The 19,289-nt window shown below is 38.8% G+C and overlaps 2 protein-coding genes across 6 annotated transcripts; one reads left to right on the top strand and one right to left on the bottom strand.

Moving 5' to 3' along the window:
- Window positions 1–224: 224 nt before the first annotated feature.
- LOC139147945 (tRNA-dihydrouridine(20) synthase [NAD(P)+]-like) lies at window positions 225–16,597 on the bottom strand. 5 transcript variants are annotated; one of them, XM_070719187.1, is made up of 14 exons: window positions 16,488–16,597; window positions 11,707–11,844; window positions 11,189–11,234; window positions 10,602–10,737; window positions 9,306–9,366; window positions 8,607–8,654; window positions 8,131–8,196; window positions 6,683–6,840; window positions 5,685–5,853; window positions 4,527–4,648; window positions 3,198–3,368; window positions 2,639–2,723; window positions 1,826–1,899; window positions 225–1,198 (listed from the first exon to the last, which is right to left on the bottom strand). In XM_070719187.1, the coding sequence occupies exons 2-14, from the start codon at window positions 11,833–11,835 to the stop codon at window positions 1,075–1,077; spliced, it is 1,389 nt and encodes a 462-aa protein (XP_070575288.1). In that variant the 5' UTR covers window positions 11,836–11,844; window positions 16,488–16,597; the 3' UTR covers window positions 225–1,074. The 5 variants fall into 5 exon arrangements, with proteins under 5 accessions (XP_070575288.1, XP_070575286.1, XP_070575290.1 ...); XM_070719185.1 differs by lacking the exon at window positions 16,488–16,597 and adding an exon at window positions 13,306–13,482; XM_070719189.1 differs by lacking the exon at window positions 16,488–16,597 and adding an exon at window positions 13,306–13,478 and having other exon boundaries at window positions 6,683–6,836; window positions 8,127–8,196.
- Window positions 13,804–18,936, top strand: LOC139147946 (uncharacterized). The gene is made up of 6 exons (XM_070719191.1): window positions 13,804–14,100; window positions 15,245–15,807; window positions 16,517–16,598; window positions 16,884–17,075; window positions 17,223–17,310; window positions 17,910–18,936. The coding sequence occupies exons 1-6, from the start codon at window positions 13,998–14,000 to the stop codon at window positions 18,034–18,036; spliced, it is 1,155 nt and encodes a 384-aa protein (XP_070575292.1). The 5' UTR covers window positions 13,804–13,997; the 3' UTR covers window positions 18,037–18,936.
- The last annotated feature ends 353 nt before the right edge of the window (window positions 18,937–19,289 follow it).

Genomic DNA, 19,289 nt, shown 5'->3' with positions numbered 1-19,289 from the left:
GTATACAGGTCCAACTTTACCATAGAAAACAATGGGTTTGGGACAAACCATGGTGGTGAAAGGGTTAAAGTGACGTTCCATATTCTTGCAAAGTAAGTTACTGACTGAAAAGCTGTGAGTTCAAACTTTACAAGCACCTCTCAGTAATCAAGTATTTTACTGACCCCCTCCTTGTCTCTACACCCCACATTTTCACGTCATTCAGTTGACTCCATAGTCACAGATTCATGTTTTCCTCTCTCCCTGTTTTATTTAAATATTAAAATATTCACAGTCAAGGTTACATATCTTGTAAGACGTCACTATATATGCCTTAAAAGAAAAGAAATAAACTTTGAAAGATTAAAATGCATGTAGATGACATTGATTCCAATACCGTACATTCAAAACATTAGGCAAGGTAAAAAAAAAGACGGGTTTCCGGTAACACGACCTACCCTACTTAAAACCTTCCAACTTGTTTTCATCTTCTCAAAAATCATGCAGTATTTTGCCAAGTTTTACTGTCTTTAATAGGTCAAACCACATAAAAATATAAAGTAAACAAAAATTCCAGACCGATCTATCCTATTTCCTGAGGGTATGTTAAGGGCAACACACAATATTTTTTTTATGCCAAAGTTGCGGAAAAGGTTTTCATGTAACCATGCTGATCTTGGGTTAATAACTGTGTTACCTTATGTTACATGTACCTTTTTCCTCTTTAGCGACGTCGAGAACAAGGGCATTTTTACTTTAATGCACCGCTGATGATAAAAGTTGATATCTTACAATGGTTTACTCCTGATGCACAACCTTTGAAGAGTGACTTTCATGGACAATCAAGACATGAGGCCACAGTTTTGCCAGCATCGTTTGTCCTTTGAGAAAAGCCTGCACACATTGTACTGTCTCTCATCACAGCTCATTCCACAAAATGGTAAGTTTATGTTTGTTTTCCAATGGCCAACACTTGCTGCATCATGATGATTTTGCTAACTGGGAAAGAAAAGCAAAGTTCAAAGTAGATTTCCCCCATTATCCAAGCTGTTGGCTTGTGTAATGCATTTGGTTCTGTTATTTTATAAAAATGGCTCAGAATATTTGCCACAATGATTTCTGACTACAATGGGGATCTTCTTTTCGGCCGTCACTGACGCCAAGAGAACGAAGACACACTACAGCAGCCGACTGTTCTGCAAACCGTTTACTTTTTTCCCTACAACAAACAAACAAAAACAGCTTATGAAATTAACAGTTCTGGAGGTGCCCTCTTGCAGTAAATAGTTTCTGTTTGTAGTGAAGGTAATTTGATAAAACAACTGGAGAAACAGAAGACATGATGACAATGATAATAGAATAATTCTGAATATTTCAGACATGAAATGATCACAAGTTTAAATGTTTCATGGGGAACAAAATTAGTCTTGCTTAAAAGAAGCAAATACGTGTGTTGAACAGTCATATAAATTTTTTTCACCTCTTGCACCCTTGGAAATGGATACTTATGGTATGGAAGTGTGAAACTTCTTGTACACCTATTTCATGATGTCAACTACTACTATTTGTTTAACATAACGAGCTTGGTAATGGCATGGACAAAGCTCACAGATATCAACTGCCATGGTATCAAAAAGTTTCTATTGCTTGTATTTTTTCCAGCTTAGGTCAATATTTTTCATTCCTATACTCTACTACTGCAGTAACATCACAAAGATGTTTTTGAAAATGACGACTAATATTTTTTTCACATTGTGCCGTCATCTTTCATGGTCAACTTAACACTTTCCAGTGATTCATTTGCCATTTAGGAAGTCTTGCATGATACCTCACCCTTTCAACTTACCAAAAACTTGATGAATATTTTTCCCCATCTACAAGAACGACTGACTTGAAATGTCTATCTTTCAGCCTCTCTTCCTGCAGATACGACAAAGGCAAAAACTAATGAGCAAAAACACTTCACAGAAAGTGGTTACGTTACCATTTGATGTCCCTTATCAAGGGTGTCTTTAATAGGCAGGTTTCATTGTATTACACATTACAGACCTTTTCATCGCAAGAATGTTCTTAAAGGAGCACTCCCAAATCCCTGATTCTCAGGGTAATTCTTGTTGACACTGAGTATTTACATGGCCTGAGTCCTTTGTTTTCCATTGAAATTTTTATCAAGTTGATTAATTTGTCTTTAGATGATGATTATAAACAACCTGGCCCTTTAATTGACATGTTTCCATGTCCTTACAGATAATTTTACTATCTCTGGAGATTAAATGACTAGTAGGTGAACTTTTAATGACTTTTTTCACTATTTTTGTTTTCAATTTCAACTACGGTTTCTTGTTCTACTTCAAAAAGTATGTTGAGATACCCAGTATTCAGCTTGTCAACTCAGCCTGTATATGTTCAAACTTCATTGTTATTGTTGACAGCCACATTCTGGGCTGGACCAGATTTCAATTATAAACAATGAGAGTGCATTTTGCATTGACAGGCAGAAGACTAGGTATTTCAACATGCTTTGAGGAATAGAACAAGAACTTGCAATTACCACAGAACAAAAGTTGTGCAAAAAAATTGTCAAACGTTCCAGCAACTAGTCCTGTAATAGACTGCTATCATTGTATGTGATATCAGCCATATGATGATTGCAACTTACTGTCTGGTAATGTGGGACTGGCAATCCTTTCCTTCTACACCATTCAATGAGATGACTCTTAGGGGTTTTCTCACTGTAGTCTTTCCTGCAAAGGCAGAGAAAATTATGGCTTGCATTTGTGTATCATTACTTACAAAGAAAATGATAATCAATTGTTACAGTATGAACTAGGTTCCCCGTAGAATACAGTGGGAAGATTCCATAGCTGGGTAAGATGGTAGAGGAAATTTTGTTCTTCTCACACACACTAGGTGTGAAAAGAATGACAAATCACAGTTTGAAATAATATCACCAACACTGGCAAATAGCTAAGCAAGCAAATGTTAGCTGACAAACTATAAACTATACTTGTATATTGTTGTGATTATACATTTGAATTTCAGCAGGATGGTGAATGAATGAAATATGGCATTTTCAGTCTATACTGAAATGATGTATTCATCAAAGGGTTGTAAAACAAAGAGTAGAGATAGATGATAGAAAGGAATATAGATATTGCAGTCACAGCTACAGAGGACAAATCACATTCTGGAAAGGCAAACAACTCAATTCCACTTACTTGACAAATCTGATGTGCATTTCAGTAACTGTACACCCGTCATCAAGTTTTCTCCTTTTCACAGATCTGAAATCATTTTCATAAGGTCCTCTCTGGTTTTCATAGAAGTCTCTGTCCCTCTCCCTCCTCGACTCCACCTCTTTAAAGTAGCCCTCCATCCTCCATATTGCACTGTGGAAAGATGGTTAAAAATAATGCCTATTTCAACAAAATTAATGTACGGTTACTGGTATTTGCAAAATGCTGGGATTTATGTCTGAGTTCAAAGTTCAGTCGAGATATTATCTGAGATGCATAGCATTGAGGACAAAAATGGACTGTACTATGTATGAAGATATAATTCCCAGTACCTTATTCACGGTTAGTACCTTAGTTCACGGTTGAATTTTATATGTAAGATTGAAAAATGCAATGTTTTCAGAATGCCCTGTGCATAAATGGTGCTGTGTTGTTGCGCGGTGACTAGAGATGTATCCATCACATTAGCTAAGCACATGGAATGAAATTCACCCTGTGCAGTTCTGCAGAATGATTTCACACGAATTCACAATTTTTCACTGGTCATAAAATACACATTGTTTTACTTAATCACTGTTAAATATTTTTTTTTTCAAAATGAAATCTAATCGCATCAGGTTTTCTTATATTAAATAGTTGAGAGGTCAAATAGAGCCTAATAATACACAATGTTATCGGACTGCGTGTGACTATTATTGGACTCTACATCCTCTGACACTTCAATTTACTGTATGATGAAACTCCATAATTTACAGAGGCCAGTGTGTAATAATGTGTGTTCCCGTTACATATGCAGAGGAAAGATGATTTTACAAGTTAGGATGTTAAACAGTTGGCAAGTCACATTAAAATTTTCAACAAATTTATCTCTTAGAAGATTCATACATGTAAGCAATACTAACAGCGAAAAGGGCATTCTGAGCTGTTGATTTCGTGGTATTACTTAAAATTAGAAGAGCTTTGTTTCAATGGGCATGGAGAGTAACGCTGCACTTTAAAATACTTCTAGGTAGATAATCTGACCAAAAATGTTACCGTGTAAAACCAAACAACTTTTGATTTTGAAGTCGTAGAGTTTAGCATTCATTATCACTGCTAAGGTGATCCAAGTTATGCCTTGTGTTTAAATGTATGCAGCACTGTGTTGGCAAACATATGTGTAAAAGATTGGTTGAAGATTATGTGAATAACAAAATATATGGCAGTTTACCATTGTCTATGAGTGTTTATGTATGTAAGTGTTTCTATAGTGTTGTCAGTAGTGATGTTATCATAGCAAAGTCTGACATTTCTGCGATAGTTTGAACTCACCAAATATCCCTTGCAGATTCAGAATGCATCAAAGCCTGGCCTTGTGGCGTCTCCATTTTTTCATGAAGGATTTGCTGTAGACAGTATTTGCTGTTCTGGTAAGGATTATCGTAGTCTACAGCCTGAAGTGAGAGGAGCAAATAGATGAACAGCCAGCACGTGAATGACACAAGTGTTGCAAGTGTGTAAAGACACCACCATATTCTTAGGAATGTGTTGGAAACATTCTTAGGGAGGCTCATAAATTACACAAAACAGGTTTTGGGGACAAGTTTAGTTAGGCAAATGGTGAAAGTTAAGTTGGGCAAGAAGAGACAAATTGGTAAATCTTACACAAACCCCATCAGTTTTGATTTTGAACTGTTTCTTGAAAGAATGGCGTTCAGATGGAATTCTTAAGCTGTTAAAGAAAATTATAGACACATGCTTTGCAGACATTACAAGATATCTATGTCCAATGACAAGTCTCATCCTGAGAAGCCTGGATCCATACAAAGATATCAATATCTTAATGTTTCTCATCTCACATTCTTTATGGCTGTCTTTCAGATGTTTCCATGTGGCTCTCAAATACAATAGTCTTTGAGCTAGTTAACAATCTCACAACCATGGGGTTTATGAAATATTTGAAAATTATAGATCAAAAATACCACGTAATACTTAAATTGTTCTTGCAGTCACTGCAAGTAATATGTAAACAGTTCACTATACTGGAGTACACTGTACAGAATATACACACGATGAAGAGTGTGTGCAAAACTCTGTGGATGTGCTCAATAAAATATAACCTGGTCTTATCTGCGCAAATGCCCCAAGTATTTAGAGAGCATTTATGAAAATGAACAGAACACATTGTTGGTGTGACTGATATGTTGTCCACTAGTCTGGACTCAATGAAATATATTGAATAAATTTAATAAAGTCAGCAACATAAGAAAGGTATGGAGATTATGTGACATCTACACTGTGGCAGATAAAAAATGAAACACGATGTTTTTTATGGCCTAGTCCTGTCATCGTCATCAAACTTCATGAATATTGAATATCGACGCAAATCTTGTCAAATAGACCGATCTGTGGTGTTTATCGCACACCAGCTTGTGCAGAAAGAATCTCTCAGTAAATACTTCATCTTGGCAAGTCTGAGTGTACACTTACATATTTCACGTAAGCCTTGCAGACTTCGTGTTCTTCCAACTTTCCTTCTCTTCTGAAAATAGACGGATTCCACTGAGCCTCCCGGGCTATCATCACGGAAGACGCCCCTGTCATTTCTTTAAATTTTTTAATCCCTTCGTAGGAATCGATGATGTCATCTGAACCACCACTGCGGACAAATCACAAAACAACGCAACAAATAGTCAGGGATGGAAAGAAATCATAACACAGAAGCACAGGATAGCAGAGTTACAGCAACAGTGACAAAGTTTTATGACCTTATAGACTTGGATGTACTTTGGATTTCACTCTGGTTCTTTGATGAAAATATGACAAGAAATGTGGAAAAATTATGAATTGCAAAAAAGTGCATTTGTCATATCATGTCATGTGGCTGTTGTATACTCAAACTATTAAATTAATTTGTGATGGTAATTGACAATGGAAAATAGAAATGTACCACAAATAAAATTGTTAAACAGTTCACAATCATAGAAGACTATCTATAGAAGCTATTTTAATTTATTGGCGTGCAAATAAAAAGAACACCGTAAAGCTGGGGAAGGCATCTACATGAAACGAAAGAGGAAGTAAGTTTTAGAAACTTGAGCAAACAAATTACGGTACACAGGGATAAAAAGAAAAGAACTGGAAAAGACAGAAATCTTATCGCAGTGTTATAAATGAATGTATGCAGTATAACAAGGAAAAGATTGAAACTGTGTCGTGAAGTACAGAGATTCAGGTATATAGGCATAAAGAGGGTGCATGTACAGCAATCATCTGTGAGACAAAAAGATTCAAACTTAGAAAGCTGTATTAAAGGGAGAAAAAGAAATAAAATGACAATAACAATAACAGACAGGGAGAAACACAGTGAGTGAGCAAGATCAGGACAGACACACTAAGACAACTAACTCACACAACTGAATCACATTTCGTACCAAATTTTCCTGGTCAATGAACTCTGTGAAGTAATTCACAATGGAATGTCTTACTTTGCAATCAGAGGAATTGATACGGACTCTGCTACAGCTTTAATATAATCACAATGTACTTTATGCCGAGGGCGCTCATCCCTGAGTCTACCATGTACTGCTAATGCTGACACTCCAGTACTTTCAATCAACTTGGCCAGTTGTATGGTGTCTTCTACCTGTGAAGGAAAAGTGGAAAAACACAACTTATTAAATGATACCGGCTTTGAAACTCTCATAGTGCTGTATTGGATAAAACATAGTGTGCAACCTTGAAGCTATATTATGGATGTTGTACTCATAGTATATGTTGGCAAATTTAACAGATTCACGTTTCTGCAAAACACTGAGTTCAATGTTAGGGACTTGCATGATAAATAACTTACACCATGCACTGTCATGTCAGAGCGAGGCCAGAGTTGGTGAATGTGAGTATAGGTTTTTGGAGTTTTTCAGGAAAAATAAACAAACTTTTCTTGCAGAGTTTTCGACTGTTGACCATATTCTGTCACAAAAGAAAGTCATGGCTTACATTGCATTACAACCATTGAAACCATGTGGTGAAGTTAAGTTACTAGTATATTCTCTATATGCATATCGTTACAGGAATGAGCACATTGTATGAGAAAACTGTCAAATAATGGCATATTGACTTTGTGGGTATTTTTTTAACCTGCTTACCCGCCTAGCTTTTCGAATTTTGAGGGGACGAAGAACAAAGAATTGAGTTACTCTGGCCTGACATACATGTAACATTACAAATTCACATGTAGCAGTTGGTTATGCTGCTGTTTACAAATGTTTTTAAAAAACAGAAAACAGAAATGTAAAGAGCACTTAAACGTATCATGCAAGAGTATGTCTCAATCAGAATTACCTGTACACAATAAGGCTGACCGCAAATGACTTTATTTTTCTCTCTCATTAATATGCATGAAATAAATATTTGTCTGAATTTTTCGCATCAACGACAAAAATAAAACCTGCTAGTTCTACAATGGCTACTAAAAGTCACATAATTCCTCTGAATTTATGGCTCTGACTACAAGCTGCAACAACAGCCGCACATGCAACAACAAAATTTGTCAGAAATTTTGGCAGCGTTGTCCGATGTTGTGTGCGTGTAGCTGTATTTAGAACATGATTGGAACTAATTTGGGATAATTGGATCCTCATATTTTTCAAATTTCTCAAAAGGGTTAGGCGCTCTAAAGCTTGCTGTTGCAATATTACAAATTACTCATAAGAACAAGTGTATAACTTAAAAAGAAAAGTAGATGGGCTTAAATTTGCAGATCAAACAGACATTACTTGGTCATCTACGAATCCCAAATTAGTTCCAATCGTGTTTTAGTAACAAAACCTGAAATCGTGATCAACGTTATACACTATTTACACAATACTACAAAAAAAATTTTCCCGTTTTGCATCCTTATTACTCACATTACTGAATTCAGAGTGACACCCACCTTTGGGAGAATTCTAATTTTACAAGTTACAGGTTTGGATGATTCCTTCACCAGGCTGCATAGAATCTGATGAAAGAAAGATATAAATGAATTGATACCGTGAGTGTAGATTGAAGCAGTATGGTGGGAAAAAAATTGGTGATTTCAAAGTCACTCAAAGAAACTTGTAAAACAATAGTACACATAATCAAGGCACCTCTGTGTCATCATGACTCTCGATATGACTAGAAATACATGAAAAGAACTCTTTTAGACATTTTTTACCAGTGATGATGAAAAACGTCTTGGCAGGTCTGTGCTGTAAATTTTATTAAAATAGAAATGATGTTATTACAATAACTGGTTCAATAGGTTTAGCAAAGCTGGTAAAAATGTTACATATAGGATGGTATACATGTACTTGCTTATGTTAATAAAATTTATGATTTTCACTGTGATTAATGAATAAATCATGAGATAAGGTATGTGTAACTTACTTCTCTTATTTTGTCTGGTTTGGTCAGCAAGGCTGCTCCCATTCCACCCTGAATAAGATATTTGTATACATACAATGAATTTCTGAACAATTACCTTTCCCAACAATTTGTTGTCTTAATCTTTATCAGCAATACTGGCTCTCTTTGGAACTGGGCACTGACTAACACTAATCCATCTATGGTAAAGTAATTTCTGGACCAATATCCGATGCATAGCAACCAAGCTTGTGGATTGTATTTCATTCACTGGTTTCAACATGTACAATTCTTAATCATAATTGTTTAATCAAAGTTTGCCTCTGACCTTCATACCTGGTTGCACTGTCAAAATCCATCCAATAAACTTTTCAAAGCCACAAAAACAACAGCTGTAGAGCTATCATAACACTTGCCACTATGGCTAGAGTGATTGTGAGCAGTGTCTCACTCACAGTGTTGTCACAATAATTGTTCAGTTCTGCCACAGTTTGTCAGGATTTGTGTACGTGTGTGTGTGTGTGTGTCATTAATGAGGATGTAGAGAATATTGCTGGCCCAGTAAGGGTAAGTTTGAAAAGCATACTGTACATAGTTCTGTTTGGCATGTAAACTATTTTAAAGCCTATTATTTGCTGTTGGAAGAAACATATCTGGATACAGAAATATAATACTAGTAATACACTTGTAAAGAGCTGATCAAGTAAACAAAAGTAACCATACCTTTATGGAGAATTCTTTAGGACATCCCATGTTGACATCGATTCCAGCAACATCATTTTGCCTGCAAGCAAAATAGGTAACCCACCATCAAAGATCAATGCAACAAATCATTTGCTAACTAGTATTGGTAATTGCAAATATTTCATTATCTGCTGATGATCAGTGCACAGATCCTGGTGACTTAGAAATTCACTAAGATTTGACTTTACCGAGACTGTTGACAGAGTTTGACTATCTTGCTTTGATGAAGCGATAATATCGCAAATATCTGTATCCCTTTTCCTGCCAAGTCGGTGAAAATCTGCTCGAAATTTGGTGTTGCCAGAATCTAAGCACTGGTGGCCATTATTCTACCAACTCGGTGGAAATTGGGCCGTTTTTGGGTACCCCCTTTCCTGCCAAGTCGACGGCACTACGTTTTGCTATCCCCTGTGCATTTAGGGGTCATACGAGGACAGGTTTTCTGACAAGGAACGCCTTTTCCCCTCGAAATGGGTTTGCAGGGAGTCGATAAACAGGGAAAGGTGCAGAAACCTGTCCGCCAGTCTCCCCACACCCGAGGGGGGGCTGGGTTTTTTTTACAGCTTTTTAGCGGACTTGGCAGGATAGCATGGTGACGTTTTCTGGCAGAGTTGGACGTACTTGGCTGTCTGGCGCTATACAGATTGCTGCCGAACTTGACCAACTCAGCAATGCTAATCTAAAAGGCCACCTCTTGCAAATAACTTGCCAGATGGTGCTGATTGTGCGAGATGAAAGTCACTTATTCAGTTTTGCGTGACTAAACACGAGAACGTATTTTTGACGAGACGGCTCGACTTGTTCCTCCGATGGAACGGATATGAATGACTCGGAAATACCATTATAAACTGGTGTCCGACGTATTAAGCTGGGCTTGAGCTCTGCAAGTTCAAGCCAGGCAACGTCCTTCACCGCCTTGGCCGTGCCATTCAATGGACGTAGCTTTGGATCTTTATTTATTCCATCGTCCAAAGTATTGGCTCTCGTTTGCCGGCAAACGTATCCTCTTGCCGACGACTTGGTTACTACGTATGCTGTTTGCGTACCGAGAATTCAAGAGGGGACATGAGGTCAATGCTAAAGGGCTTACCGCCTGTACTGAGCAGGGACTGCTTTCGTTATGCAAACCAGCTAGCTGTACAATGGTCGCCAGGCATGTGGAGACGTCGATAGCTAGAACAATGGAAGAATATTGCGTTGTACCCGTGCATCGCACAAGTGAGACTGACACCCACTGTAATCTCATTCTACACACACAATATTCTCGATACTCACACTAACTTGGCAACTTGCACTGCCCTCTGTGGGTCTGCTGTGCCCATCTGGAACACAACCCTGTCTCTTTCCCTGGCACATGTCCTGAAAACTGGCTGCCCACTTGATAGAACGAAATCTACTGTACCGAGAATCTCTGTTAAGGAAAAAATAATTCACACCAATTCAGTTGTGCAGAAATTGCGATAAGTCCTAGATATTGGGGTATTTAAGTAAACCATACTTGGATACTTTTACAGAAATCACTCTTTAGATTTTGAAACCTACTCTGGTTTGTCCATGGTTGATATACACTAGCTATAATGACCTGTATATCTCCAATTATTAGTTATTTGACACAATTGGAAGTCTGCATATACTATTATTTTCTTAAGTGATGAACCGTAAAACTGACAAATTTATGTTACGTCTCTTGAGAGAATGAGTTATATCTGTCAGGTGCACAGCAACTATTGCTAACCTGTGCATCCCCAATTCCTGTAAACAGGTCTCAGTCACGATTGATAACAATATGTTTGGAGCAAACCATTCTAATGAAAAGGTAAAAGCACTTGGTTGTAAAAGACTGAGCGATATGTGGCACTCACTGTTTTCAACTCGTTTGCACTGGAGCATCTTGAAATCAATGAGTTCCTGCATGAAGAAAGTGCAGATATTCTACGTGAGCTGTATCTCTTGAATAAGATAGGACATCAATTAACCGTGTCATAATCACAGGAAATCTTCAAAGGAAGCAAATGCTGCAAAATGGCCTGATACAATAAATTCAGTATACATACATGTATGTACATACATGTATGTACATACAGGTATGTACATACAGGTATGAGCATTGCCAAGTCAAGCTGATATTATCTGTGTTACTGTATTAAATATTACCACGACAGTACTGTATGATACAGTAGTATTTTGAAGAGGTTTCCAGTTGACAAGACTTAAGATACAACTCATTGACCACTTGGTGATGAACATTATGAATATTCTTTCACTACTGATAAAATCAGAATTATACATTTCACTCATTTGTGTTGCCAGTAGACCATGGTAGATTTGATGTAACACTCTTTGTCTTCATGTCTGTATGGAAGTGTTGTCAGCTACCTACCTCACCATACACAATATCTGCACCATAGTCAAGGGCCAGCAACCTCGTTGGCAAAGTCCCAATCCTCACCATTGGTGCCAGGATTAACTTATTGGAGTAATTAAGTCTGTTACCCATTGCAACACTCATACTTCTCTCCTGCAAAGCATGCATTCAAGACAAAAGAAAAACAATGTGAACCAGGAGCCTCATCTCTCATTGACAACATTCTGTAACAAATCTAGTGACCAAAGCCTTGGAGGTTTTCCATCAATTAACTTTGGATGAATTTATTGATCTTATTTTCAGTAATGATCAACTATTCTACATGTCAATGGTATTTTCCACCAAGAGGCATGAGTGATCCTGTCATACACTTGATTCATGCAACTATGGAGGTAGAGATACAGCCATGATTCACGTCATTGTGAGTGATGCCCTGGCCTGCTAGGAGATGAAAATCGTGAGCGAAAGAGAGTTTTCCTACATGAAAAGATGAGAAATACCTTTACAAATTAACATTTTTGCTCAAAACAGTGAAAAAGACTTTGTATGTTTGTATGTGGCTAGGGGCAGTCTACTGTAGTCCAACTGCAGAATCGTCTCTCCTTGATTGTGTTTTGTTGGGATTTGGGGACACCCTACAAACACAACCTAAGTATCCAGTCCTTCCACCGTTGGCAGAGGGAGAGATGAATACCAGCATGGAGATACCTCAATGATAATCAGTAATGGGAGATGGAAATTATGGACAATAACAGTCATGTACTTTGTATAACTTCCCAGGTATCCAAGATCCACAACCTGCAAGACCCCCCGGTTTTCTACATGTACTGTGCAAAATCGACGGGGGAAGTCGTGTACACTGGCTACATTCATTTTACTAATGCAGCAGTCAATGTAATCCCCTTGCAAGGGGCCCTACCTCGCGGCGATACGGTACAAATGTGTGGACTAGATTGTGTTTGCCATGAAACTATGCCCAAGGTGGGGCAATTGCCTAATATTGATCCCCCTAGTCACTTTCCCAGACAAGCATAGAATTTATGAATGCCCCACCCATTGGGGTCTGGGGTTGTGTGAATGTGCGGGGTTTACTTGTTTTTAGGTGGGTTTACTTCATTGTCTTGCCCATGGATGTACAAAAATAGGTTCTCGTACATCCGTGTCTTGCTCCAGGGGGTGGGGCATTTGACAAATTTCATAAGACTAATTTCCAAACCCCCCACTATGCCCCGAGGTGGGGGAGTGGGGGCTGACATTGACTGCCGCATAATCATGGATTTGCTACCTCCATGGTAGCCCTGAGTACAGGTCTGTGTGTTCCCGGCGTTATACGACCGTATAACGCCGGGAACACACAGACCTGTACGCAGGGCTACCTCCATGGACGCAATCGCTACCACCACATTTCACCTTTGCAGTACGGACCACAGGCGTTATTAGGTATGCATGGCAGGGCTGTGTGTTACCGGCGTTATACGGCCTCCCTGTGGTTGGGAGGCCGTATAATGCCGGTAACACACAGCCCAGCGCGCAGAGCTAAGCTAAGGCTTTATGTGCACTGGGTAGTTTGTCACTTTGTGTACACGTTTGTGTAGTTAAACATTGTTACCTCACCTTGTCAAGACGATAGTTGCACTTCCACCTTTCCTGTGTAGCTTTCGAATAGAATTAAGGTAAGGCATCCAAATCACCTTTCAACCAAAACATGACGAAAGTCGACTGCAATGCACTTGCGTGCCCACATGGCTTTACATACGAACCACGGGTGCGGCCATATTGACTTCCGGTATGTAACCCTGTATCCCTGTATTTGCAGACTGTGTACTCGGCAAAACACAAATAAAACAAAATTTTGGTTTCAAATCGATCAATCTTTCAACCATAAAAAATTATTTATTTTCAAATCTCTGGAGGTAATAAATTTTTAATTTTTTTTAAATTTATGCAACAAATTCGATCAATCGTACAGCCCGGTGGCGGCGCTCGCACTCTCCAACAGTCTCCTGAATATGTCATCGTTTGAAAACTATTTATAGAAATAATACCTCAGCAGAAAATACTGCTCGAGTACAATGCTATAGCTGAATGAGCAGTTTTTGTTCCCTATAAAGCGGACGTTATAGTTTAGTTTAAGCCAAACGTACGTGCAGTCCTGTCTCGGAAGAAATGTCGACGTGTGATTGTGTGGCAGAAAACCACTTGAAAACCACCGTGGACATGTCCGATAACGATGCGACCAGTTGCCTGACGCGTAACCTTGGTGACGGTGATACCGTGAACAGTATTTGCATGTTCCACCATGCGAAATGGCGATGTCAACTCCAGTTCGTTATAATCAGCTCAGAAAATGCAATCTACTGCCACCGAGATACGCCTTGAAGTTCGCAAAGCTGGTCTGCACATGCTCAGGTAAGCGACGCCATAGCTGCATTTGGCCGACTGTAGCTCGAGGTTTTGCTTGTGTATGTGGGTCGGACATTTAGCGATACCCATCTAAATTAAACGATACTATATATTTGGATATTGGTTACAGGGTTACAGGGTGAACTTTTGTATTTATATTTTGTTGTGACTTTGAATTTCGTTTTGTTTTTGTTTGTTTGTTTTGTTTTGTTTTGTGTTTTTTTTGCCTTTTTTCAACCGTCATGAGGCAACTGCAGTCTGATTAAAATCAGATACACAGTACGGAGACATATATAGCCTACTTACGCGGCTAAGTATAGACGATGCCTTACTCTACATCTGATTTTATTTAATCAGATTGGAGGCAACTGATGATAATCTAGCAGGGTAAACCAGTTTTTTAAAGTTCTTTAATTTGCTGTACCCTTAATACATGTATTGATACATGTGTGTTAGTGAGGGGTTTACTCAAATTCATCATGGTTGGCGAGGAGGGGGGGGGGCTCGAAATTTCGGAGTTTCTAATGTAATTCCTCCGACCCATCAGGCTGTAAATAATGACGGCTCCCTTTGGCTCAAGGTTATGTCTCTATTTTTTTTGAACGCACAAAGTGACCGATACACTGGAAAAACATAAACAAATCGGCAAAAATGACAAAACCGAAAGAGAGAAATTAAAAAACTAACACCGTCCACTTTGAAACAGAAACTTCCATGTCAGCGTACATTAATATTGCCCAAATAGTTGCTATCTGACAAATACAATTTTTTTTCCATCTACTATCTTTTTTCGTCTCAGCTATAACAGATCTACACTTTATTCGACTTAGTTACCAGGATTGCCAGTTTTATTCTTGGTTGAGTTTCTTTCTGGTAGTTTTCGTTTAGTAGTCTATATATGACGACAGCTTAACAAAAAAACCTGGATCTAGATACGTATGATATGTTTGATTTCAAAAAGCAAAATATTACTCATAACAGTGTATGTTTTTCTCCGCTCGGACTATGATGTACTTGATAAATGCAACTGAGTGTGCTATGTAACCCCGGAGGTTGTTGTATCATTAATATCCATATTTGTTGAGAATTTAACACTTCCTTTATTTTCTTTCTCGTATTGTTTACCCATTTCCATACACATTTCTATCAGGAGATGGCCACGATAAAAGCTTGAATGTTACATTTACCCCGGAATCACTCGACACACTTAAAAGTTGGACTCTACAGTGCATGACAACCTGGCTTTGCACCGATCTTTCAAAGATAATTCCAATCGTGAAACAGATCGTGGCGCATACCAAAGTTCAGAGTGAGTCGTGTATCGCTGTTGGTAACCGAGGGGGACATCTTGCGCCAAACTTTCTCTACTGCTTGGAGGCTCTCGTCAACGAGAGATATGAACTTTTCACCGTCAAAAGAGACTGTGACGGTCACACCCCAAAACCGGACTTTGAAGAGGCTGTCCAGTTGCTCGTCGATGGTCTACGCTTTCCCGGTTTGATCGTCGGTAAAAAAGGTCACCGTGTCAAACCGATATGTAAGAGGTACAAGTCAACTATTCGTATCAAATTTGGCTCATCACACGCATCGTCTTTTCAAGCAACGGTGAGGGCGTCCTCTCGGAGCGACTTGGTCGCTTGCAAATCAGCTCTGCTGACAACTGTTGCAGAAGTTCGGCGCAGGAGTGAGGCCAATCACAACCGGATTCTCAAGGTGAGATTGTCATTGCGGTTGCAAATTGATCGACATGTTCATTTTTTTTCACCAGTATTACTGTGTCAACAGACGGTGTCATTTCGATGTGCATGCAAGGAAACATTGTACGACATTAACGGAATTCACCAAATTGCGTTCAAAGCGAATTTTAATTCTTAAAGGGCCAAAAGCCGTAGCTTTTGATGATACCGTGGTGGTATTTTCTGCTCCCCCTCTAAAGCAGTTGAAATACAAGGTATTCGACGTGTAAACGGGGCAGATTTTGCACCATGTGCAATGTTGCTGTTGAAAAGTCCAGGCTGGAATTCATTTGTCAACAACAACAACATTTGGCACTGATTCATGTTACACAAACAGGTCGCTCTGTGTGTCTGGGCTGTGTGCTACCGGCGTTAGGGCCTATACGGTCTCCCACCCACCTCTGCCACGCAGAGCTAACAAACAAGCAGCGTTAACAGGTTGAAAACAAGGCATTTTCAAATGATGTTCTCACTAGAACCAGAAACTGTGTTTTACGAATGGAACGCAAACTACGGGAAAGGCTGCGAAAGCTACTACTGATGGATATGTTCACTATACATAATTTAAATGGTTTAATATCATATACTCGATAATGGCTACACGACCCTTAACAATATAGCGTTACCGTCGACATAAAGGTAAAAAACGAGACTAACCTGTAACAATTTTGTATATCATTCATTAGATCCAGCAAAGACGACAACTCGCGATGTATAATGTATCGAACCAATTCCAAAGGCTCAATCTAAATAAAGGCAAATCTCAAGGTGCGTCTCAGTGTTTCAGAGAGAGAGAGAGAGAGAGAGAGAGAGAGAGAGAGAGAGAGAGAGAGAGAGAGAGAGAGAGAGAGAGAGAGAGAGAGAATGGGTGACAAAGAGAGAGACATAAGAGAGTAATTTCAGGATATCAACAACTTACGTAAATTTTCTTAGTTGTATCTTGTCATTTTAGCTTGAAATCCAAGTCTAAAATCCTTTAAAGCATCGTAACCACCTATACGAAAGAGAAAATCATTGTCCATGCCAACTCTATTTATTTTCATTTTTATTCAGTACTCGACACAAAGACAGCAGCTACAGAGCATTACGAGAGAAAGAAACAAGGTGAAATTTGGAAAGAAGAAGAAAGAAACAACAAAAAACCAACACCCGTGCTTGAAAACGGAAGGTGTCGACATTGCCTGTCAGTCTATCGTAAAGGTGATCAATACAACGGTGCCTGCAGGTACCATAAAGGCTACTTAGGTAAATGAATAAAATATCAGACATCTTCATTGCCGAATTTGAACATATCTATTGCGGTATGTAGTATAGGCATTTGAATATGGATGTTGACATGAATGTGCATATACTTACTCATCGCTGATTCTCCTTTCCGTACACCACATTCAGTCGCAAAGAAGACTGGCTATCGATGGAGCTGTTGTCGACGAAAAGTGTCTGAAAGAAGGCCATCTGCGGAATCCCATTTAAAGGACGGGTGAGTCATCCGTCGTTTGTGTCATGTATAAGGATTCAACCGCATATGAGAGAGAGAGAGAGAGAGAGAGAGAGAGAGAGAGAGAGAGAGAGAGAGAGAGAGAGAGAGAGAGAGAGAGAGAGAGAGAGAGAGAGAGAGATTCTTGAACCTGAGTAAATTTTAGAATAGATATTCAAAATTCAAAATCAGAGTTCTGGAGACAGTATTCGGACGTTTTTCGATGTTTTGTCAATAAGCGTGGAGTAGCTACAATGAAATCCACTTTCTTAAATACAAGTGTCAGAGAGTTTTACAATACTTTTTAAGTGTTGACGGGAAAAATTCAAAGTTTTAAAGTTTCTTGGGAGGATTTGTCTTTTACCGTGACAATATGATGCAGCAAAAAGGTGGAATTGAAATGTTCAATTTGCCTTCAAAAGAAACTTATCTATCAAACTGTCGGAAATGCATGGATGTATTATCGTGAACAAAATTCGCATTTTTGTTTAGCATGTCATACTAAAGTGGAGTGCCAAGTCATTGCACAAAGCAGTGAAATCGAATGATTTTGATCGCTTTTCACTAAGTACACACACTGCATGTCTTCTCTCCACTTTCAGATGTTGCAGAGGGCTTCACAACTGGCGGTTAAGTAAACACAGTCCCGTCAAACTTGGAAGAGGGCGCAGCAACTGTCGTGGAAACCCACGTCACGTTAGGTCATGTGATCTTGAGAAATATTACTGAGAGAAAAGCTCACTGTGTAATACCTTGTCAGTGTGTGACTATAACCATGTTTTCTTTTAATGGGAGAAGATAATGTTTCGTGAGTCACGTAGTTTGAGCTTGACAACACGTCAAAACACCAGGCTAGTCTACTCTTTTCCGAATAACAGTGCTTCGGGTTTCATTTTTGTGTAAGAGGCTTGAGAGACCGACTCGGAGAACAGGTTGAACGGCCAAAGCGTTGCCATATGTTCCTGAGTGAGGCGACATATGAAATGAGTTAACATTATTTGGCGCTTGACTCAATCTTATTGTTTTTTTGTAAAATTATTTATTATACCATGCTATTTCCAACATATGAATATGGTACAAGCCATCTTGGTGGCCAAACATTCTCAAGACGTAGCCAATGATTAGTTTCCGGGAGATCGCACCTTGTATCAGGAGTGATGAGACTATGAAAATACCCGCTGACTTTTGGGTGATTTCAGAGGCTACAGAAGCAGGGGAATGCAGCTAAGAATGTAAAACTTCCTGGAAGGATTGTTAAATGAAGACATTTGAAGAAAGGTGACAACTTTGCCTTATGCCCTAGACGTTGAAAGTGTAAATTTATGCCATGAAATTATCCTTCTTTAGCGTTATGACAACGACATTTGAGTATTTGGATATGAGTAGCAGATAAATCGATATTGGAAAAGGCACACATGTTGCCGATTCGTCCCTTAATGCAAGTAGCTCTGTAGCAACTACGATCAATCTAGATTGTCTGGTGACTTAAATTTGACAGCAAAGAACTACTGTCGCACAAAGTTTTAGAGGTTGGATCTAAGTGAAACATGAGTCGGTTTTAAATTGAAGAAAACGACGGCTATCATAACAAAAGCTGGTTTGATGTTGAATAAAGTTAATGTCCAACCATTCCTTGTATGTTTTTAACGTTTCATGTCAACGACCGTTATTTACGATAATGCACTGTTTACAAACAAGAGAAGTATCGACTCTGATTTTGTTCAGATTTCACACAGGGTCACGAGAAAAACACACCGGAAAACCGAATTCCAAGTTCCCCTTCTCGTGAATTAGGTCTCCCTTTATAATACGCTGACTTCTTCAACGCATAATGCTCCTAGGGCAATTTAACAGGCGATATTCAAACTCTCAAATTATTACAACCCTTTTCTGGTCCACTGCTTTTGTGAGCTTATTTTGAAGGTTACTAAGCTCTTGGAGTAAGTCAACTTCTCACGGTCAAGATTTTTGAAAATTGAAAA

This window comes from Ptychodera flava, chromosome 13, assembly GCF_041260155.1.
Source record: "Ptychodera flava strain L36383 chromosome 13, AS_Pfla_20210202, whole genome shotgun sequence".
NCBI classification, from domain to species: domain Eukaryota; kingdom Metazoa; phylum Hemichordata; class Enteropneusta; family Ptychoderidae; genus Ptychodera; species Ptychodera flava.
This window is presented reverse-complemented; position numbering and strand designations above follow the sequence as displayed.

Bases quoted from the DNA above. Each gene is read 5' to 3' on its own strand.
- LOC139147945 (XM_070719187.1), bottom strand. From the start codon at position 11,835: ATGAGTGTTGCAATGGGTAACAGACTTAATTACTCCAATAAGTTAATC. The intron at 5,854-6,682 runs GTAAGACATTCC...ATTTGTCCGCAG, and splicing joins TCAATTCCTCTGATTGCAAA to TGGTGGTTCAGATGACATCA. The intron at 1,199-1,825 runs GTAAGTTGAAAG...TGTTTGTTGTAG, and splicing joins AAATATTCATCAAGTTTTTG to GGAAAAAAGTAAACGGTTTG.
- LOC139147946 (XM_070719191.1), top strand. From the start codon at position 13,998: ATGGCGATGTCAACTCCAGTTCGTTATAATCAGCTCAGAAAATGCAAT. The intron at 14,101-15,244 runs GTAAGCGACGCC...CATTTCTATCAG, and splicing joins GCTGGTCTGCACATGCTCAG to GAGATGGCCACGATAAAAGC. The intron at 16,599-16,883 runs GTGCGTCTCAGT...ATTTTTATTCAG, and splicing joins AAATAAAGGCAAATCTCAAG to TACTCGACACAAAGACAGCA.